The sequence below is a fragment of the Podarcis bocagei genome (assembly GCF_964188305.1).
Source record: "Podarcis bocagei genome assembly, chromosome: 2".
Lineage (NCBI taxonomy): Eukaryota > Metazoa > Chordata > Lepidosauria > Squamata > Lacertidae > Podarcis > Podarcis bocagei.
Genome location: NC_138126.1, coordinates 63345266 through 63369159, shown reverse-complemented (window position 1 = coordinate 63369159; position 23894 = coordinate 63345266). Strand labels below are relative to the sequence as shown.

General features: G+C 44.9%; 1 protein-coding gene across 2 annotated transcripts in view; it reads right to left on the bottom strand.

The window, feature by feature from the left end:
* Nucleotides 1–23894, bottom strand: part of UIMC1 (ubiquitin interaction motif containing 1) — a 78907-nt gene that overhangs the window by 19309 nt on the left and 35704 nt on the right. For both annotated transcript variants that reach the window (XM_081184931.1, XM_081184930.1), the window contains exons 5-9: nucleotides 22674–23807; nucleotides 15678–15742; nucleotides 12562–12650; nucleotides 10986–11065; nucleotides 5954–6119 (exon numbers count right to left, since the gene is read on the bottom strand). In XM_081184931.1, coding sequence (XP_081041057.1) covers nucleotides 5954–6119; nucleotides 10986–11065; nucleotides 12562–12650; nucleotides 15678–15742; nucleotides 22674–23807 — 1534 coding nt within the window. The remainder of the gene's footprint in view (nucleotides 1–5953; nucleotides 6120–10985; nucleotides 11066–12561; nucleotides 12651–15677; nucleotides 15743–22673; nucleotides 23808–23894) is intronic.

Genomic DNA, 23894 nt, shown 5'->3' with positions numbered 1-23894 from the left:
ACTGTATTTTATTTCATAAAATGTATACATAGGATTGTTTTTTTTAAAAAAAAATACCTTCAAAGCCGTTTACAGAAAGATAAAGCAAGAAAATCAAGAAAAAAATTACAATCCTACTTTAAAATATGCAAAAGTTATAATACTAAAATAGATAAAAATTACCTCATTTTTTCTAAGTACCTGGGTAGGCTTTGTTAGGAGCGTCCTACTCTCATGCAGAACCCTGGCAGAGACACATGCCTGACTGGCATGTTTTCTCCCTCCTGGTCGGTCGGGAGCTTCAAGAGCTTTCTCCAACCCGAACATCACAGCGACTGATGGCTTGGAGACATCAGCACACTTAGGGATCCGCAGAGTCTTCGCAGTTTGCGTAACAGAACCAATAGCTCAGCATTTTGGCTAATCTACTTTATTTACATATAATACACTTGGAGCATTCTGACTTAGCTCCTTCCTCTTTCTCATCAGACAGCAAAGAGAGAAAGAACAAAAGACAATAGTCCCACTTTACAGAACACAGTAATACCAAAACATCCTGTCTCCGTCACTTCTCACACTGTAGAATGAAAACATACACCGTCATGTGATAGACAACAATCCCATGACTGCAGACACGGGGAATGAATCTACAACAGGCTTGTCTAAACAAGAATGTTTTTAGTAGGTGTCAAAGCAAACACAGTGAAGAAACTTGTTTGATGTCAATACGCAGGGAGTTCCAAAGTGCATACGCTGCCACACTAAATGACTGAGTTCTTACGAATGTAGAGCAGATATTAAGTGGCACCTGTATGTTCCACCAATTGAAGCAGTCAAGTGGGCACATATAAGGTAAGGCAATCGTGTAAGTAAAGTGGTCCCAAATTGTTCAGGGTTTTATATACTAATAGTAAGACCTTGAACTTGGTTCGGTAGCAAATTGGCAACCAGCGCCAATCTCTGAGCACAGGTGTTGTATGCTGACAAGGCATCACTCTGGTCAGCAATTGTGCTGCAGCATTCTGCACTAACTGCAGCTTCCAAATGAAGCATGAGGGAAGCCCCACATAGAATGCACTGCAGTAATCCAGTCTAGAAGTAACCAATGCATGAACTAGTGTGGCAAGGCTTTCCTAGTCCAGGATCAGCCATAGATATCAAACAAGTTACAGTTGGGAAATAATGCTTCTAGCCACTGAGGCTTCCTGAGTGGCAGAGTTTGATCCAGAACATCAGTTCCTGCCTGCCCTCATCTATTTCCACATGATAGGTGTTTTGCCCTTCTAAATGGAAGGGCCATTCATGTCCAAGGGTGGAACTGCAGCTACCTGATCAGAAGAGGCCAAGTGGCACAAGGGGCTAACTGAGCCCCACCTGGTCCTGTAAGGCTGCTGACTCTAGCCTGGCTGCTCAGTCTGAGCACTTCTTTTTCCCAAGCACAGACTATGCTGTCAGGTGGCCTATTCTGGTACACCTGCTTTGCTCTCTGCTTCCCAGCTTGCCTGCAGGCTTGATGAATTGCAATAGTGCCTATGAAGGTGCTCTGCATGTTTCCTAAATATAGATTCCAGATAGACTTGCCATAGAATAAATGGGTCAGCTTAGGACAACATCTCCAAACAACTTAAATGGGCAACCGTGCCTGTGCTCTGAGCCACAGCAACAGTGTGCAGATAAAAGACATACAGCTGCAACTAGTGAACAAATGGCTCTAAGTATCATCCAAGCTGAAACAGCTTCTTTAGGTTACAAGCTTTAAACAAGAGCCAGCAAATTTACCCTAAGAAGTAACAGAACTGTAGACGGATAGCCACCGAGGTTCCTTTATAATAGAAAACACTGAAAGATGATAAGAGTTTATATAGTACCAGAGATCTCTGGCGTAAATCCAATTAAGAGGTCCTGAAAGTGGATCACTGACCCTTAAGCCAACAGAACGGAAGAACTACAGCAGCCCTCTTGAAGCAAATCAAGAGGGAGGATGGTGCACAGAGCTTTGATTTTCTCCCACACTGTGCTACTGGCCTGATCACAGGGCAGCCAAATATGAGCATGTAATTCTGAAGGAACTAATCAAGTGGTGGGGATGCAAAACAAAGAATACCAGTCAAGCTCAGTACAGCAAGCTTCAGGCAAGGCTGTGCCAGCTTTTCAGGAAGCTGCCTTGTACAGAGTCAGATCATTGGTCCATCTTGATCAATATTGTCTACCCTGACAAGCAGCTGCTCTCCAGAGGTTCAGGCAGGGAGCCTCTCCCAACCCGACTTGGAGATGCAGGGGATTGAACTTGGGACCTTTTGCTTGCAAGGCAGATGCTCTACCACTGAGCTATGGCTCTATGAAGGCGCCCCAAGTAACTTCATAGATGTAAGCTTACTGGGATGGAGGAATCCCAGCCCCTCGCATCCACAGCTATTACATGAAGATTCCGATTTACCAGGTTACAGATACAGGTGACTCCCCACTTAGGCGTGGGTTATGTTCCAGTGCCCCACATGCATAAGTGGAAATGGCGTAAGTGAGGAAGCACCCCTGAACATCCTTTAGATGCCTTCTCTGCCACTCTCTCTTAAACCAAATCAAAAATACTGTACCAAAAATATCCACAACAGGAATTGAAGCTCCGGGGCTGGCTGGAGGATGCACAGGAAAGCAGCTGCTGCTGGTGTACTGCCACGCACATCAGCTGTTAGGCGGGGAGGCTGAGCAACCTAAACAAAGCCCCACTGCGCCTCTGGTCTCTTAGGGGCTTCCTCCACCCTCACCGATGTCCTCTCTGAGCTCCAGGGAGGTTCTCCTCATGAGCCACAAGAACTCCCCAGCTCTCTCCCTTCATTTCCTGGTATGAATTGAATTATTTAATTATTTCCAGGCACTGTGCACAGACACGGTTGCTCACAAGTATGTGTGAACATGCCGGTATTGTGTGGAGGACCAGGAGAATATCTTTGTTTTCAGCCTTAAGGGAATAAGTAGTCAGGAACTAGGGAGGTCATGGGAAGGGTTAAGAGGCACAGTAGCTTTAGCCTCTTCAACGAAGGGAAAGGGATGGTATTAGGTGGAGAGAAGGCAAAGGCTCCAGGAGGGAAGAGGAAATGGGGGGCAGGGTTTGTATGAAAAGGAGTGAGAAGTAGATTGAATTCTATTTTGGTTTGGGAGATAATTTCTTAATATTGCATTTGCCTAATTTCTCCGATTTCCAAGATCCCAAACCCATGCAGTAAATTTCATTCTCTGCATGTGATTTGTTCTCATTACTATTATAGCACATTGTTTTAGGAACCATCAATATGCTGATGACACCCAGCTCTCCCTCTCTCAAGTCTATCAGTATCAGGAGAGGCAGTGAAGGTGCTGAGCCGTGCCTGGAGGTAGTAGTGGGTAGGATGTGGACAAGCACACTGAAACTGAACCCAGAGGAGATGAAGGTCCTATGGGTGGGGTTTTGTGTGACAGCCTATTGTGGGTGAGGTTGCACTGTCCTCCAAGGAGCAAGCTCATTGTGGGTGGGTGCTATGCTAGAATGATCATTCCTAGGTGACCTCAGTGACTACAACTGCCTACAACTTGCTTTTGTTGGTACATCAACTACAACCTTGTCTGGACAAAGATAGCCTAGCTATAGTTTTCTATGATCTGGTAACCTCCAGGGTGGACTACTGTAATGTGCTTTAAGTTGAGCTGCCCCGGAAGATGACCTAGAAGTTGCCACTAATGCAGAATGCAGAGGCCAGGGTGAGAGTAGCTGCATATAGCTCATATTCCTAAACAGCTGCACTGGTTGCCACTTGTCTGCCAGACTTATTTCAAGGTTTTTCTGTTGACATTTAAGCCCTGAATGACCTGATCCCCAACTATTTGAAAGAATGCCCTGCCCTGGATCAAGCTGCTTCTGCATTCAGATCAGTGAGTAAGGCTTTCCTTGTGGTCCTTGCCTTAAATTAGGTCTGTTGGGGGGTCCATGGGAGAGCCTTTTTGGTGGTTCCAACGAAGACCTGCTTAGATGCTGCACAGCTTCCCCAGGCATGGTGAAAGTGAAGACTTGCTTTGTGTTGCAGTTGGGATCTCTACCTGCATCACAATCTGTGCTTAAGGTCTTAGAAATGATAATGCTACAGAACTAAGAATTGTTTTCCCTGTATTATTATTCAATTTATATACTATCCTTTATCCAAAGATCCCAGGGTGGCATGAATATCAGTGAGCCTGTGTTGTATGCAGGGCATAAAGGTATACAAAAGTACACAAGATGCCTCAACAGCAGGAAGGCAACAGGGAGGCAATGTGACCCAAAGCCACCTCCTTAGAGCCCACCAACACTTGTTAGGATTCCTTTTTATAAAAAAAAATAATAATATTGCTTTTATTAGAAAATTCCTACTCCTTATTGCCGCAGAGAGATATCTGAATAATTAATGGCAAATGAGTTTAATGGCAGAAAGCAAAGTATAAAATGCAGCCCCAATTCACTGCATTTAACATTCGTGATGTCTAATTTTGCACACCAAGGTGTTTAAAGGTGAAGTCAAGTTTTTCACATTTGAGGTCAACAATTTCGGAATAGGAATCATGCCTACTAATAATTTATTTCAGCTTGGCTCGACAAATTTAACAAAAACAAAAAAAAGCTTTGCCAATTATGTTAATCACTTGCTATTAAACATGCAAACTGGCAACAGGCCTTTGGCTTATGATGTATTTCTAATGTGGTCCTCAGGTTTCCCCTACCTTAACGAAAGGAAAGCCAAGCACTGCATTAGCAGATTTCATATAGTGACTAATAGCTCAACATAAAATCGCCATGTCTGTGGGAAAACGGGATTGATATCCTCGTTAATTAAAACACAAAAAGTGTTACCCCATTTGAGGTAGATAATTAATAGTGAACAGTCTTTCTGTGTACGCATTCACATTCAATCTGCTCAAAGCTATATTTGCTGGGGTATCCGAAAGCCTTTCCCAGCATTCTACAGGCTGAAAGATTACAAGAGCCATAAAGGAAGTTGTCTGTTTCCAAAGGGCACAAAGGAAGTGAAGGGGTCTAAAGTTGCAATCCTAAGCACACTTGCAAAGGAGTAAGAGGTTCTGAATAGATATGCCCAGGACGGCACTGGAAGTATTGAGGGTGCTCTTTGTAAGAGGCAGAACCTGTGTGCCGTACTACTACCCGCTGCCTAGAGAAACTTTTCACAGGGGGTAGCTCTTTTACCCCACCAGCAGACACTGGGGATTTCTGCCAGAACCACAGGCAACATTTCTCATGACAGGAGGAGTGGGCCTGGAGCCAGACGTGAGCTGTGAATGAGAAACAACAGCCAGCCAAGAATGAAGCGCCAGGGCTCACTAACAGGAACAGCAGAAATGATAGGAGAGGATGTGATAGAGCTGTGTTGAGCAAATCACAGGGCCTGAAGGGTTGACTGAGATGCTGGGCCTCGGAGGCCCAGAGCAGGATGCATGGATGTGGGCATGCAAACTGTCAGGTGCCACAGGGCCCTGGCTCCCTACACCACCAGGGCTCCTGGTCAGAGGAGGGAACTGCAGGCTGAGAGGTTCACTGCACAGGAAGCCAGGCAGCACTGGACAGCCAATCTGCTGCCACTGGCGTTTATGAAAGATTCTCACTTCCCTCTGTGTGGGCAGCTTGTATCTGAGGGAGGCTGCTCAGCCCTTCCTCTGCACGCCCAGACTATGGCCCTTGTCTCCATCCTGCCTACCTCTGGGGTACTTGCATACCCTTCAGAACTGAACACATGACACACACACACACTCATGACTTGTCAGGATTTGCTAGCTGCGCTAGGACAAGCCATCAGACTGGGTGACACACTAGGTGCCTTTTGACTCTCTGGTTTTAAGAATTTGCCCAAGACTCGTCCCAAGTGGACTACTCTAGCTAATACAGGCGTGTGGGGCAAGATCTCCAAATGACCAGCATGAACAAACGGCACATAAGAACAGGTGCTTAGCAAACCTGGAGCATCTTCGGCTGGGTCCTCTCTGGCGCCATTACAATACATGGCGTGCAGCTCAATTTCCGAAACTGGGAATGTGCGATCACACAGTGGACATGGAATAGGGTCGTCACCAAGAAAGCTTCCCGCAGACACCGTTTCCCCAGCATCTTCAGCTGCATCAGCCTGAGAAAGAGAGGAAGAGAAAGGGGCAAGTTGATCTAGTTGCAGTTTCAACAATCATCCTAGTTCCCTTGATCTGCAGTTTCTGAATCTCTCCAGATTCTGGGCTTCCATCACCAGTTTTCATTCCTACTGAACCGGTCAGATCTAAGAACCCTGCAGTGATGAGCACACTCAACAGACCTAATATCTTATGCTTACTTCAAAAGGCACCGTGCCCTCCCAAATCACTATGACGCTCCCTCTGGAGAGCCACATGTTCTATTTAAAGCATAGATCACCTGCATCGCCACTGTGGCTCTCTTGGGAAAGCATAAAACACTCTTAAATTGAGAAAGTCTGAGTGCCAGCGAGGAAAAAACACACAACTGACAGAAAATTAAAGCACCCAATTCAGAGTCAGCCAGTCCCTTGTTGGCAGTACTGCCTTCAGAGTGTGGACCCGTCCAGGATGAAAAGAAACCGCCAACTTCACACTCATGGCTAGCCTGAGTCAGTGAGAAATGTTCACCGAGTTAGATCATGGTCTGCATAGCAGAAGTTGCATGTGTATTCGTGAGGTGGAGGCATGTTGCTGTTCTATACACAAGCTTGGGCATTTTATTTATTTTTACCAAAGTACAGCCATCTTATACGATGTCGGGTTTTCTAAATCCAAAGGTTAAGCTACAAGACTGAGATGGTTGCAATGGAACATACACTTGAAATTACTGGCTAGTCCTTTGATCACAATTCCATTCAGTGATGTTTCTTGGAGGAAAAGAGACTCTGGGTATCTTGTGGCTTCAACCTGTAAATTTTCCCTTTATTGACTCCCAGCTAGGTTCAAATTATATGTACAATTTTTGAAATGTTGCTAAAATGCTTTCTCAAAGCAGCTTGACCCAGAAAACCAAGCTGTATCTAATATGGGAGATTCCCCAACCAGCCCACAAAAGGAGAGTGTGGCTTTGTCCCTGGGAAAACAACACCTGGGCTTGAAATGCAGCTTACCGAATGTGGTGAACAAGTGGCTCATTTGGCCCTCTGATGGAGATCACTACCAAGGGACTGATAATTTAAAGAACTCTGGTACCTAAGAATTGCATGTGCTATTTTTACACTTATTTTGTTACATTTTACATTTGAGGATTTTCTCTCAATAAACCCTGTTTTAATATGATCTTTTTGTTGCTATTCAATAAAACATAGCTGCCACTAGAGAGAGAGAGCTAGGTATCATCTTGGGACTGTGCTACTTGGATATTCTCAAGGCAGAGAACTATGAGGGCTTGGAGCACAAAAATGTAAAAACTGTCGTGCAGGATCAAGCCATGTGCTGTTGCCGCCTCCTGCCCTGTTGGTGGGTTTCCTTGAAACATCTGGAAAGTCACTGCTGAAAGTAGAAGGCTGGATTAGATGGGAACTTCGTCTGATCAGCAGAGCTTCTCTCACATTCTTAGTAACTGTCCAACTAGCTCAGCAGCCTGAGCTTCCCATGGGCGTCCGGATGATCTCTGTTAAAGCCAAACCAGACAAGACTGAGACAGCCACTGCTGCTTGCTCTTAACAGCTGGTAGTCATAATGAACTGGCTCTGGATATCATCTACAATTGTGTCTAACTGGAGTTGCAAATGTTTGAAACAATCCTGAGGTCAGTAAGTAAGGGAAGCATAGTTTTCATGACTGTTCCAGGTACGCCTGTTAGCCTATCTGGGTGTATACTTTTCACCCTTGCATCCCAACCTTTATCCCAAGCAATTTAGGGCTGAGTACACGGAGCAGAGGTTCAGCTTGCCCAAGGCCATGCTGTGAGCTCTGCAGCAGATTTGACTCAACTCTCCCTAGTCCAGGTCCAGCACTATCCACCCCACCGACTTTCTAGTGACAAGTATGTGGAAGAGTTACAGCAGTTACTTTGAATTAACTCCCAAATCCTCACTGGGCCTTGGGTTTGTGAATGGGAAGCCTGCTGGTCCAACCAGATCAGCCCCTAGTTTTGTGGCAGGGAGACAGGATGGGAGCAAGAAAACACATGGGAGTTCTTTCTTGGCTTTTTTGTAGGATAAAGTTAAGTACTATTATCTGCATGTCATTAAATACACACATTTTTTTACTATCCCCAACAGAGTCTCAGAGCCACAGTGCGTTTCTCCCTCTGAAACGCACAGCCTCTGCCTTGAACTATTCATGTCTGAAAGAGGCAGAAGGCTGACTACTGCCATCTTATTTCTTAATACTGGAAGACTTCTACATAATGTCACCCTATCTCAAAGGTTCCTAAACATTCAAAAGCAAAGAAGATTTGCCAGAACCATTAAAACGTCTGTTTAAATATTAAACCAGATAGATGGAACCTGTGGGAAATATTCTAGGATTGGTGATTTTTTATTGGGGTGAGACAAGCTGACACACTCTCTCTCTTACACATACACAGAAACTGTCATCTGTGTCCTTATAACTGCACAGTTCCAAGGAAACCATCACTAGACGTGAGCCTGACTGACTGCTTAGGCATGCTTCATGTTTTGTTTTATGAGTGGTCCCCATTATGTAGGCCTGTTGCTTAGCAGCTTCATTGCAGAATCTACATTGTCAAGCAAGAGCCTAATTCTATGTGAGGAATTTCATTGACTTATTGAAGACTGCTTTGTATATGTGTGTGTGTGTGTGATTGGCTGGTGTTTTCTTAAAGCCCAATCTCAAATGTGCCAAATTCCCTGCTGACAGGTGATCAGTACCAAACTGCAGGGACCGTCAACAATTGTTTCAGGCAAAAGTCATTTTTTAAAAATCCTTTTCTAAAGAGACCTGACTCCAAAGTGGGGAAAAATTGCTCTGTGCATTCTGCAGTTAGTAAGCTACACTACAGCTACTACTGCTACGCCATACATTCCTAGTATTTTGCATCTCGGCATTGCTACATCTTGCTAAGTGCTTTGAGGCTGTGGTGTGTCGTGAAGACATGCCAAACACAAAACAAGACATGCCAACGATAAGGAGTTCTGATCAAATCGGTGTTAATCTAATAAGATGACACATATACAGATGTGAAGAGCTCTCCGCTCCTTCCCATTTCCACTTTACACAGCCTTGCAGATCACATCCTTTGCAAATACCAGGTGTCCAAATAAACTGCTTACACTCCCACAGTAAATAACTCAATTGTAAATGTAAATGCGGCATTGTGTAGCAACACATCAGCCCCCTCACCCACCCCCCTCCCTGAGAATGACTTTTGACAAGCCCTGGGAGGACGGCTGAGAGAAGCCTTAACCGCATGACTGGCTGCCCACCCAGCAAAGGGGAAAGCAGAACCATCCCACGCCGGCGCTTACAAGAAGAGATGCCCTGAGCAACTGAGGCTGCCTCCGTTCAAGCAGGGCTCGTGCCTATGGGCCAGCAGCAGAGGCAGGAGATCAGGCTGGCTGGTGTATGGCTCAGCTCCCATTATCCACTGAGCCATATAATACAAGGTTCAAATCCTGCCACAGCGTTCAAGTCCTTCTGATCACCCAAGTTAACACCGGGAGGCCTAAAATGGGCTACTGACCTATCCTTAGGGCCTTTCGGAGCACTTGCTGTCTTTCTGCCTGGATAGGTTTTTTAAGGCACAAATCCCACCCAGGAACTAGTCCCATAACACAAGAGACAACTCACTAGTTCTGGTTTCCCTAGAGGTCCCTAAGTTTCATAATCACTATGCAAACATAGCATAGGCTGTGAGAGTTCAGATACTCACTGGGTGCACTATCCCACTCAGTGACACTGCCTAACTGATGAATGGCACACAACGTAAAAAACCTGAGCTATTATGAAGTTCATTAAGGTACCTGTTACAATGTGATGCTGCTTCTACATGTTAACAGTCATCATCATGGAGACAGACAACCCTGTACAGGCTGAAGACTCCAAGAATTAGCCTTTTACATATGAATCATCTTGTCAAGTGCTCTCCAATTCACCTAGATTTATGTATCCTGCCAGAATAGTATTTGAAAATCCCTTTTATATTCCCACCAGCAGCAACCTAAATAGGCATTATTTTTATATTACCAGAAACAGCCATTGAAGTCAGATGTCACTGTTGTGACAGCGGCATGGTGACTGCAGCACAGGTGTGGTGATTCAGGAAAGCAGAGCAAAGACAACAGAATTCATTTGGCAATGAGACAAGCAAGAAAGGCCTTTCTCTGGATTAATCTAGAGGCACATCCAAGATAAATCATGACTGCGAAGACTTTGTTTAAGGTAATAGTCAGAAGGCCCACACGAGCACAGTGAGCACCCCAAAATTAAGCAGCAGCAGCATTCAGACCAGTGCCAAATCTTAAAGCCCTCTGCCCACTCCCTTCTTGTGTACACATGCTCTACTGTCAAAGCCTCAAAGCTGTAAAGAGCCAATAGCAACAGCTTAATCACACTGCAGAGTCACAGTTTTGCCAACATGCTTGCAACCTCTTTGTTCAGTCAGACACGTGCAGCTCGGGGACAAGCAACTAGCTCCCTTTCCCTCGTTGGGCCCAGTGGTGTCCTTTGGCACATCGCAACCCATGTAGCACATTGAATAGGTGTCGCCCGCAAGATGACAAACGTGAGAAAGTCAACAGCAATCCCTTCCGTTAACAAAGGTGCTAGGCTTGTAGTCCATGGCCACATAGATGGAGGAAAAGAAACAAATGGGAGGAGTTGCTGACAAAGGGAGGGAGAACAACAGGAGGCCTGACACACACACACACACACACACACACACACACACACACTCTTACACAAACATTTCCTAGCAGGTTGCATAGTTTGCAAAGCAGCTCATTTTGGGAGACAGGCAGGAAATGAGACTCTGCATTCCAGACGCTTCACTGGCTGTTATCCCTTAGGGGTTTGCTTACCTGCAGAGAGACATCTTTGCTGGATGAATGGATTTCTCCGCTCTCAGGCTCGATAGCTTGCAATGGACTCGGCTGGGTCTCTGTAACAGAAGCCTCCCATGTTAGCAGCAGCTCAGCCCCTCCCTATTATTCTCCACAAGCCCCCCTCCAACCCCCCAGCACATTCCACACTAGCTGATAAAACTTATCCCATTTGCTTTACAGTGTCTTCACAGTTTCTAAACATTTTTTAGACTTGTCACAAATGTTAGCAGACAACGTGCAACAACATAACTGGAGTAGAAGTTTAAAGCTATAGTGCAGCAGTGTGTGGATAAGGCTACTGCCACGCTGCAGCTTAACAGGGAGCAGGAATCAATAGGGCATGTAGGTTGTGCGCCAGGGTAGGTTTTGCTGGCGAGCAGCACAATGCAGGAGCAAGCGCTTCAGCTCGGGAGAAAGGCAACACACCTATTGCTTTGCTGTACAGCTTGCCTTTCCTTTGTACCCGCTCTGCCTCTTTGTTAGAACACCACCCCTCAGTTATTACCAACAATGAAAACCTCATCCAGTCTCCTGCAGGGAACCTCACAATTAAACCTGTTCCTGTATGAGATGTGACACTGAAAAAAGGTTTGCTTTAGAAAAATAATTTCGAAATCAGATTGGGTCTTGAAGAGAACAATTTAACCTTGAACAATTTTCTTGCTTACTGAATATAAGAAAATTCCTTTCCCCTAGCGTGATTTTGAAAATGTATGCTCAGGGCAGATGGATTTGTAAGCATTGCTGTATGACTGATTTGCTCTGAACTGAGGGGGGCGGGTGGGGAAAATACATCATTCAGGATGTCACTGACAAACCCAGCAGGTGGGGACCGCTGGCTCTTCTAACAGGAGGTAACCCTCCTGTTAAAGCCGTAGTAGTTGACACCCCTGGCTTTGAGTGTCCAAACAATGATTAGCAATTGCAGCTTCATTAAACACAGGACTGCAAAAGGCAGAGGAGGAAGTTCATTTGCTCATCCTGAGAGGAAGACATATTTCATTCAGTTTCTAAAATATAAGCTCAGGAGTCCTTCTCCCAGTATGTTTAACCAAGGAACATAAACTAACATAAACACTTACATAAGTGGTTCTAGGACAAAACTAAGAGGCTCAGCAGGTGTTGCTCAGTGTCACCCTTGTTCTGCGGCCAAGCAAATAAATGATGACAGTGCCAGCATACTAGCAGCATCCGTCATGGTGCTCCAAGGGAGGCATTCCAGTGAAGCAAGAAGTCCACAGGAAACAGCATGAAGCCCCTCTCCAGGGTACCATTGATGCAACCACCCAAATGAAAGAGCAGAAAGGGAGTTGAGTCAGCCACCTTCCTCCTGCCTGCATCTGGACACACTAGGGCCGGAATGGCAAGGGACCAACAGGATTTTGCGTTTTCCCAAGGAACTGATCAGGCCTTTTTCAAGGGATCCACCTACCAAACCTACCAGTTTGACCTCATGATTTACAACCTGCCAAGCAGCACAGATTTGTCTGCAACTAAAGGATGTTGATTTTCTTGGCTCAAAACCACAAATGAATTGTTAGAGGGCTCATACCAGGGCAAAGAGTGATTTCTTCCTCAGCTTGATTCTCTGCGGCCATGTCTGGGCTTCTCCTACTGTCCAACGGGGTCAAGGCAGAAATGCTATTGAAATGCAAACACAGAATAAACCAGTGTCACAACATGCAGGCCTGTGAAAGTCAGCTGCAGCCTTAGGAGCTCTGATTATCCAAGAAAGGCAGCAGGAGAGAATGCAGAAAGTTACAGGCTTGAAAGAAGCATCCCAAACAAGACGACCGTGGAGAAGCCCTTCTTCCCTAGAGACACTTTCTAAAGCAAAAGAAAGGGTCATTGTGTCATGCAAGAGAAGTAAGAATATCTACTCAGAACTGCAAAGGCTTCTTTGATGCTTTCTGCTTTTGGTCACAGGAGTACTGCAGGTAGCAGAGCAGCCTAATCCTTAGTGAGGAGTGGGAAGAGGTAGAGATCTGTTTGACACTGAACTCTTCTCTCTCCCATCCTTTACTGCTATTCTTCCCCCCCCCCCCATTTCATCACTGCACACAGCTCTCTAAAGCAGCAGGAATCTGACACAACTCAAAGCTTCCCTACAGCAAAGTTCTGCCAACACGAACCAAGCAGCTCTTTTATGCAGCATTTAACTGTGCCTGGCTCCTCTCATTTTGACCTTCCAGTGCCGCCATTTTCTCTGCAAAGCACAGTCGCTCCACGTCACGGGAAGACACAGGCTGAGCCACTGTGACATTGCCACCCTGTCAACCTTAGAGTTCTATGTGGCTTTCCTATTGGATTGATCAAGTATGCAAGTGCACACTTGAAAAACACGAATCCCCACACTGACGAAAGGAAAGATTTATTAAACTCAGCTATGAGCCTCGGAGAGTAGGGAACAGCCACCACAGATTTATGATAAATAAGAAAATCCTGATGGGAAACCACAAGTGACTTCTCTCGCTCTCTCGCTAAATAAACCATCTCAAAGCATTTGTTATGAGCCCAAGCTGAGGACAGCTTATGCTGTGTAAACCATCAAGACTCACTTCAAAAGGCCTCACACTAAACAATTTGCTATGACATTTATAAAATGTGCTAATCAATTTGAAGTCAACCCACATTGCTTCCTACACCAACTATCTCCCAGTAACAAAGCATATAATCATTTATTAAAATCTCAATCTAGCATACTTTGCACAACACAGGAAACAACAAAGCTGAGTGGCCAATGGAAAATGGGGGAGGAAGATGCCGTTGGCTAAAGCTGCTTTCAAAATTACTCCAGCAGTATAAGAACCAAAGAGCATCTGAAGCCCGCTGACCAGGTTGCCTGTGCTCTGCCCAGTGCAGGGCTCTGCTGGCAAACTGCCAGGTGCCAGATGGCCACACTTAATGTGCACAAAACTGAGAATACTGCAGCCACTGTCATCTTAATGCAGATGTGCCGTCTGATCAAATTAGATGTCGCAGCACGTAATGGTCAATCTTGATCCCAGCAGCCTGATGAGGGCAGCCGCCGGCTGCATTGCAAAGTTCCCGGGGTCACAGCATGGCAAGTGGGATGTACTTTGAGATCCCTGCTTGCGGCTTGAAAAATGTGCAAGGCGCCCAATGTAAACAGAGGAGACTAATCCTATTACCTACAGTCTGAGGGGGAAATGGAACAAGCCTTAAGGGTAGAAGCCTCACACCAGTGCCACTTGTTTATATGAGTGCTGTCCCTGGATGGAGCTAGGGGGATTTTTTCCAATCAAGCTCTGGCTAATGAGTACTTGAAATATTACGCCCTAGTGAGGAAACAGGAGCATTATATCTCTCTCTCTTTCCCCACGCAGTCCCAGAATCTCCTGACAGCTGTGATGGCAAAGAAAGGCATCCACACTTGAATCTCTCCTCCCAAGTATGATCACCATAAGGGTGAAACTGCTATCCTCCTTATTAGACTATGTACATAGGAGAGCTTACCCCACTGCAAGGTGGGAAGAGCTATCACATTAGTCAGTCTGCTCCCCTCATTGAGCATTCAGCCAAAATGCTGTTGGATCAATGAGAAGAGAGGATATCAGGCAGAGAAAAACCAGTGGCCTCATGCCAAGAGCATTTTAATTATAAAACCTGGGGAAACTAACCCAAGAATCAAGGAACTTCTCACAGCTAGACTTGTGGCTGAGCAGCAAATATTGAAATCTTCCTAGCAAATTACTTCATGAATCTTCCCCTATCTGCACCATCTCCTACCGTTTCCTTCATTTCCTGATCTCTACTGCAAGCCATCCCAGCCAGGATGCTTTACTCCTGGGCTCTGGGAACCTTTAAGGCGGCAGTCCTCCCAGGAGGTATTCCAGAAATGGCCACCATGCTGTGCCCTGCCAGAAAAAGCAGCAGCAGCAGCAGGGGCCCAAATGCGAGACACAGGCAGCAGCCTCCCCAACTTGTTATTTAATCATCTGAAGCAAACAGGGTTTGGACCCTCCCCAGCCACACATGCTCCTTGCTCATACTTGAATTGGTTGTTCTCCCGGAACATGGCTTGCTGTCTCAAGGAGATAAATGTGCTGCCACTATTACGATATGCTTTCTTGGTCTTGTCTTCTGTTCTTGCCTCTTCAAAGAACTGCATATATATATTACATATTATATATATTTAAATACTGCTCCGCCATGCTGTTTGCATACCCGCTGAGACTCTTGCTGAAACTCATCTTTCAACCAGCCACAATTTATTGCTTTGTGGTGTCAAATCAAATTAAATTAGCTCCTTAGGCCAAGGATTGAACTTTATTATCTTTACTGCAATGGCTACTTCTTGCTTTACATTTTTAAGACACAGGTACTGTTGAGGGTCATACTTCTCTGTTTGACATTAGACACAAATATACTGCAAGAATAATAACGCATGCTGAGATTTCGGGCAGAATATCCGTTCAAGGCTCTGAGTCACATACATTTGACACTATACAAACAGAAATTAGGTTTCTTTGCCCACTTATCACATTCCAGCACAGTATAGTTACAACCTGAAATATACAACAGCCACAGGCATCAAAAAACTAAATTTCTGTGCAACAGCTTCTGAAGAAGATCCCAGTAAGACCAGGTCATTCCAGCAGGCTTATTATCTCCCATAATGAACTACTCTGATATACACCTACTTACCTTTGGGTAATCTGCATGGGCTCCCTTTCTTCAAGCACATCTTCTGCAAACAGCACTTGGGTGGCCTAAGGAGAAAGAAAATAATCAAACCAGACAATCTTTTAATGGCAGCTCAATACTTCTAAGCTAGAACATCCAATGTAAGAAAAAAGTAGGGCAGCAGCAACATAAAGTCCTTCAGAGACCAGAAATATATCTGTGCAATAAGAATCAGCTAACCGTGTAAACGTGCATTTAAAAGGGTTTGAAGGTCATTTGGTCATAGAATCATAAAACTTGGAAGAAACCAGATAGCTACCATGACCAACCTGTCACTGTAAGGTAGGATCCACATACCAACCCATATCCAGACAGACTGCCACAAGCAAAGAGTTGCATCAAAAAAGGCACATTATGCTGCATGAACCAGGAGACAAAGGCAAAGACGTTAGGCCCTCTGAAAGCATTAAGCTCGAAGGGTTAACTTCAGAAGCAAAACACTTGCAAAATTCACAGCTGAGACAGAAGCTGTCAGGAACACACTGAAAAGCAAAGATGTTGGTTGCAACATTGTCCTTAGCTGGAACATAAACAGAAAGAACTATCTCGCAAGATGTTCTGAGAACTCGTAGCTCAGAACTAACTATAAACTAGTCCTATGCCAGAATTAGCCAAGTAATTACATTACTGGGAAATGCATTACCATTACATGTCAATGGAAGCCACTGAAACAATTAATTAAGTAGCACTCTAACTGTATAAACCGTGTGCAAATGTATTTTACTCTAAAAAGCTGTGCATTAAATGGCTCTTTGAATTTCAGAATCCTACCCATCTTCCTGCAAAGAGATCCAGGTGTTGTATCTTCCTTAGGTAAATAAAAAATTGAATCACACCTGTCCATGCTCTCTCACATGCCAGTTTCTTGATATAAAGGGGAAAGAGGAGGGGAAATCTGTAGGTGGAATCTGTAAGGTTCTTCGGCATAGTAATGTTCAACCTTTTAAGACCATCTTTAACCTCATCCGGCAATACAAAACCAACTTTTAATTTTTGACTGTACTGTAGTTTTGCCTCTTTTCTTTCTACTTTTCTCTTTCGCTCTTCCTCTCACTTTCTCTACATCCCATCTTTTTCCTTTTCTCTTGCCTACTCTTGGATCAGGCACAAACCACAACTGAAGTTTAATGCTTTTGCCACCACTTGGTCTCCTTCCCAATATGCACCAAGGTTTTTAAATAGCCAGCGGCATTGTAGGAGTGCAGGAAGTTGCCTTATACTGAGTACGTTGCCTTATACCTCATACTTATACCACTGCTAGTTAGCTCAGTATGGTCTACATCAGGCATAGGCAAACTCAGCCCTCCAGATGTTCGGGACTACAACTCCCATCATCCCTAGCTAACTGGACCAATGGTCAGGGATGATGGGAGTTGTAGTCCCAAAACATCTGGAGGGCCAAGTTTGCCTATGGCTGGTCTACATTGACAGGCAGCAGCTCTTCAGGGTTTCAGACAAAAATCCCTGCCAACCCTGTCTGGAGATGCTGGAGATTAAACCAAAGAGCTTCTGCCTTAAAAGCAGATGCTCTACAACTGAGCTACAGTCCTTCCCCAAATAAGAACTCAGATAAGTTGCCACAGGAAAGGGGGTCAAGAAATGAAAGAAAGGAGATGCTGGTAGACTCCTCTAATTTTTTCATTCTTATATTTTGCCCTATTCTTATATCAAGCCATCCGTCACTGAGCCATCCATCACTGAACTTCCTATTTCCTGTGTTAGACTCCAAATGCAGTTGTCATGGGGTTTTGCATTCTACTCCTGCTCATTCCATATTAAACTAACTTCATCTCTCATACATCATGCACAAATAAATATTTTCAGACACATCAAGAGCATCTAGCCTCACTGGTCTTCAACAGGTGGGTCAGGACCCACTAGTTGCTCATGACTTGATCGAAGGTGGGTCGCAACAGCAGTACTACAGTGGTGCCTCGCAAGATGAAATTAATCTGCTCCGCGAGTCTCTTCATCTTGCGGTTTTTTCGTCTTGCGAAGCACGGCTATTAGCGGCTTAGCGGCTATTAATGGCTTAGCGGCTATTAACGGCTTAGCGGCTTAGTGACTTTAAGAAAAAGGAAACAAACTCGCAAGACGTTTCGTCTTGCGAAGCAAGCCCATAGGGAAATTCGTCTTGCGGAACGACTCAAAAAATGGAAAACTCTTTCGTCTTGCGCGTTTTTCGTCTTGCGAGGTACCACTGTACTACCAGAACCATAGATTGGAAGGGACCACAAGGGTCATATAGTCCAACCCCCTGCAATGTAGTAATCTCTTGCCCAACACGGGGCTCAAACTCACAACACTGGCATTAGGAGTCTCATGTCTGTCTAAGCTATCAAGCCACCTTGTGGGCTTATATAGTACAAGATTAAGAAATGGGTCCCCAAATGCATGCTTGGGTTAAAAGTGGGCCTGGGTGTGAAAAGGTTGGAAATACCTGATCTTCTACAGCTTTCTTCTACAGATGTTTCTATCTTATTGATGGCTCTCCCACTTTTGGCTCTGGACCCCAATAGATTTTCCCCATGAGTCAATAGTCATTTATAGAAAAAAGGTTACCCTGAGCAATCTTATTACTCCTACTCTTCATCTGTTAAAAAGTAGGTGCATATTGTTCTTCAATAGTCACCTGCAGGAAATATTGACCTATAGATCAAATATGAATTAAGACAAAAATGCAATGTTCTATGCATTACTTTAAATAATTGTTCTAAACATCCCAGCTACCATCCACGCAAGCATATGTTGACTGCATTTACAGCAATCTCACAAGAAACCTGTAACGGTCTATGTTTATGTTTATTTTGTCCTGAGAACATCTGGTCTTATGTGTTGGAAGACCCTCCCATCCAGTGTATGGTATATGGGGTGTATGATTTGGGTTGTTCCAGAGTTTACTGCGTGGTGCACATTCCAATATTTTCATTCCTTTCTACATACACCAGATATTATTGGAGCACTGTGCTAGACCCAAATGAAGCACTGGAAGCTGGAAGTGATGCTGTGGCAACCATAAAGACACTGCACGGAAGGTGTGGGTAATCAGACAAAGAACTCTGGGTCTTGTATTCCACCCTGGCATGGGAATGGCTTAAGCAGATAGCCTCGCCTCGCTGCATGGCAGGGCTTGCTCTAGATAAGACGTATATAAATTGTGATCATACACAGAGCTATGTGATTGCTATACATCTCCTACTTGTTTCCAACTTTTGGGGTGTTGACTTTACCCAAAATTGTATTGAGGATTGTTTGTTATTTACGGGAAGAACAAGAAGCGGTCAATGAAGTGGTGATGGTGGGAACTTGCAAGGTAATGATGTTATATCAGGCGTGCAGTATCCCTAGAATTTACGAACAACAAGAAAGGAAGAGACAGAGACATGGGGTTGTTGTTTTCAGTAGAGGCCCACATCTGCCATAACATCTAGTTTCAATCTATTCTAGGCAATGAATCATGAAAGCCGTTCATCTAAAGAGACAACAGAGGTATATATCGTTTCCCAAAGAACAGCGGGAAGCAGAGTCTGAAGGGGTAGCTCAAGCACACTGTCCATTTTAGCAGCATTTCACCGTAGCAGGATGGAGCGAGGAACCACTAGGGAAGACTTGAAGGCAACGGTAGTTACTGTCTTGATTAACAGCTTTGCAATTCGGCAGATGCAGGGGGCATAGTCAAACAGGCTTGCCAGCAGCTCAAACCGCCAGGAAAAGCACGATGCAGATTTAACATCCCAGACTAGAACGGATTCAGCTGTACTGGAATAGCAACAAGTCAGAAGCAGGGGGGAGGGGAGAGGTAGCAGCCGCCCGGACTCAACAGCTAAGGAGACACTTTGGCACCTTAAATACATTAGGACTTACACTACTGTCAACACAAAGGGTGCTGAAACAGTGACAAAGAACGCCGGTGGGTAATTATGGCGGAGAAAAATGTAGTGCTCAAATGAGGCTTAAAACATGGAAAAGTGGTCTTTGAATTACCTGCCATCAGCTCCATGTTCCATTACATGGCGGAAGAAAGAAAAGGGGTGTTAAGAATCACCTGCCGCAAAGCATATTGTCATACTCGGCTGAAGCCCTGCCTTGGCTTCTCTGCTATACCTTAAGGTGCTTTAGTGTATATTTATGAGTTGGAACTTGAGCTTTTTACATTTTAATTGTGTTTTCAGGTTGCCCCAACAACCCCATTTGTTTCTCACGGCCCTAGAGCCATTTTAAATGTCAAATCTATTACTCTCCGTTTTTGCTGGAAGACTGCTTAAGACTTGTGCACTCAACGCCTGCATTCCTTGAGGATGTAGTCGAAAGGGACACTGAATCTTGCGTTATGGTGCGCCTTCTTCCAGGAACTCGTTTAGGGCTTAAAAATAGAAAGGCTGTGGCTCCGTGGTCCATGTAGCTCAGCATCGTCCACACTGACTGGCAACAGATTTCCAGGATTTCAGACAGTGTTCTCTCCCAGCTCTACTTAGAGATGCTGGGAGCTGAACCTGGGATTCTTTGAAAGCAGAGCAGTTGCTCTACCACTGGGTGGTGACTCTTCCCCAGCTGCTTTGTGTACAGAAGGTCCTGGGCTCAGTCCTTGGCATCTCCAGACAGCGCTCTGAAAGACCCTTATCAGAAACTCTGGGGAGCTGCTACATCACAGTGTAGAGCAGCAATGAGGAACGTTGGTCCTCCAGATGTAGTTGAACTACAATTCCCACCAGCTGTCGCAAGCACAAGGTTGGGAGTTGTAGTTCAGCAACCCCTAGAGGGTCAACGGTTCCCCACATCTGATGTAGACAATGCTGAGCTAGACGGACCAATGGTCTGACTCTGTATAAAGAGTCTCCCCGTGTTCCTAAGAATGGCTTTGAAGAAGCTGGGGTATATCTAACTTCTGTGCTTAGATGTATCAGCTCATCACAGTCTCCCATTTGACAGCTTCCTATATTATTAATTCCCTTTCTTGGCTACCAGTGCTATCAGGCCTTTGGGGTTTTCCTAGATTTTCATCAGAACTTCACATGCCACACACACACACAAAAATCCAGGCTAAATAAGGCCTGGATTTCCAACAACTGAGGCAGAGAGATAAAAACAGCTTTGACACAAAAACACTCGGTCATCTCGGTCATCTCCATCTATCATAAACGAGCAAAAATAGGGCACAAGTCCAACATTTTCTCCTTCGCAGGTCACCTTTAAGGTGTGTTTAAATATAGCTACTCTGGATCCAAAACTGTGAAACCAGAAGCAAGGCTGCACTGCACTTTTGCTTCTGAAAGAAAATGCAGACATGACAGTTTTTCCTCAGCGCGTTCAATATTACAAGACAGAATATAAATATCACAAAACAAGTTAAGTATCTTTCCATCACTGGGGTAAACAATCAAATACACTTGAAAATAGTAACAACAAGGTTGAGCTTCAGTCAGAGCGAAGATAAAGTTATACAATGATCTAGCAGCGAAGTCATTATGAAAAATGAGGGTTGGAAAAGGCTGACACAAACCTAAAATACAGCAGCAATAAATACTTCATCTGACTAGCAATCTGTTTAAACAGCAGCAATGACCGAAAGCTGCTTCCAGCTCTTGAAATGAAACAAACACTGACACCTAGTGGCTGTCCGGCAGCTTGAAAAAATGGCACACAGAGACAACAATTAAAGCAAGAGGAACAGGTTAATGTTTGGCTTGGCTGCGCATGCCACACCAATGAGGAAGGATTATAACATTCTCCCTGTCACATCTCATCCTCTGTTCAGTGACATGATAAACACATAGGAAAGCTTGCCCATTAAAATCAATCACTGCTGCTTAGGCGCCCTTAAAACCTAAGTTGTGCAACTGGCTAAGAAACACAGAGAAATCCTAAGAGACTGCATAGTCTTATGAATGGTACATCTCCCAAAGAGCAAAATAATGTAAAAAACTCAGTGCAAAATAGCAAATGTTTTCCTGCTGAAAATGTATTTTAGAACTAGGTCACATGGCATTTTACTATCTCTGGTAGCATATGGATTTACCTAGTAAGGCAGAGAACAGGCCAAGCAAAACAAACAATTTTTTTTAAAAATGCAGCAATGCTCATGCCAGCAATAGATGACTTGCTATACTAGAACTCTTTGTGTATAAGCCACAATTTTCAGTCATATGGTTGCCTTCGTAGCTATTAACATAACCATCAAGAGCTGAACATTTTGGCGGTAAGATACATTGATATATGCTTTCTAAGATTGATCTTGCAAAGGAAAGTCACATTTGTTACAATTTAGAAACCAGAGAGCACAAACTGGGTTTCAAGTCTATTATTTAATCTCTTGGCAGAAACAAGCTATCTCAGTGATGGGGAACCTCAAGCCCACCGGCTCAGACGCAGCCCATGAGTCCTCCTCATCTGACTATAACATGCTCCATGCCCCCAATATTCCCCAAGTGACAATTAGGCTTGAAAAAATGACTTCCATTAGCTCCAATGCTTTTTTTCAAGCCTGACTGCCACTCTGGGAGGAGAGGGCAAGTTCCTGGAGACTGAAGCTAGGGAGAGCGCATGGAAGTGTTTGTGTTCATGTAAAGGAGTGTGTGTATACCCACTTTTTGCTTTGGCCCTGCACACAGCTAGCATGTGGCCCCCAGAAGGTTAAGCCACAAGGTTAGCTTGGGGCTGAAAAGTTTCTCCCCCCTTGCTTGAACAGCCACCTACTAGAGATTCAGTTCACTATAATGCTAGATCCTATAAATTTCTGAGTTGTCCACTATTCTTTTAAAAAGCTGCAAAGTTCACCAAATCTCTTTGACCTTAGAAGTGTGGCAAGTCGTAGTGAACCAATGTACCCCTAAATACGCACCAACATTCTTTGGGGTCTAGTCTGTTGTATAGATCACAACATCAAGCAAAGATAACTAGCCACTCCCCCTCCTTCATTCAGAATTCACCAGACCGACAAAGAAAGCGCAGCAAATTTACCTGAAATGAGCTGCTTGCTGGCTCATCATCACGCTCAGGGTTTCTTCCCCCTGCCATGTTCTGCTCTCCATTTATTGGGGACAGAAGCCAGGCTATGCTCTCAGGCTCCTTTTTCTCATCCATTTCTTCTCCTTCCTGCTCATCTGTACCTTCATCTATCTTAGATGCTTCCTTTGCTGCTTTGCCACGGTCACTTCGCCTCAAGGGACACAAATTGGGGACAATGGGCTCCCCAAATGGTTTCTTGTGTAGAAGCTGTCGCTGAGCCTGTTTCAGGCTTTTCTGGTAAACCTCAAGCTGACACAGGATGACTTGGGTATATTTGTTGGGATCCACGCCTTTAGGGCAGAAGGGAACACCCCAGTAATAGTGCACCATGTCTCTCTCTTCGCCTTCTTGGCACTCCTCGTCACCCCTATGAAGTGCGCACAGTGGAGGAGCATTTCTGGGCAATTCAGTCCTTTCCACCAGCCCAGGAGAAAGACATGCCTTCTTGATGGGCTCCAACCGATGTCCAAGTTCAGACCCTGGTCTGCTGGAGTAGTCCAACATGCTTTGCTCTAGGGCCACTTTCTCCGGAGCTTCTGAGCAACCAGGAAGGGAATCTCCTTCCATGTAATTTTGGGAATGCTTTTCAGTTTCCTTGCCTGTTGGCTTTGGAGGGCTAAACCGTCCTGCAAAAAGTCTCTGAGATGCCAGTGACAAAGTGCCCCGAGGCCTTTGGGGAAAGGTGGGACTTAAGGCAACTGATGTCCCTTCTTCTAGACTGGGTGGTGTATCGCTGGAACTGCTCCTTGCTGATGGGGAAGGGTTTTCATTTGACCTTGCAGAAGGTTGGCTCTTCCCTGGAGATACAATTATGCTAGAGACTAGTGAGCTCTCAACTGTTGCCTGGCTTAACCTCGTCAGTACTACTAGGGGCCTCTTGGCGACATCTGTCTGTCCATTCTTATCAGTTTTGTCACTGTGTGAGAGGGAGCTGTACTCGGAGCAAGGAGACTCAGGGCAAGGCAGTAGAGCTGCAAGGAGCTCAGGATCCTCTTGCCCAGCTGGGTAGCTTGGTGCTGAAGACACTGGTGCCTTGGAAGGATGGGGCACGGCAGCTGCAGCCGAAGACTCAGAAGGCTGGCAGCTCTAGAAAGGAGGGTGAAAAATGCACACAAATGATTTGCCTTTGAAAATGTACATTCCTAATTATTAAATCAAACTGACTGCTGCTCT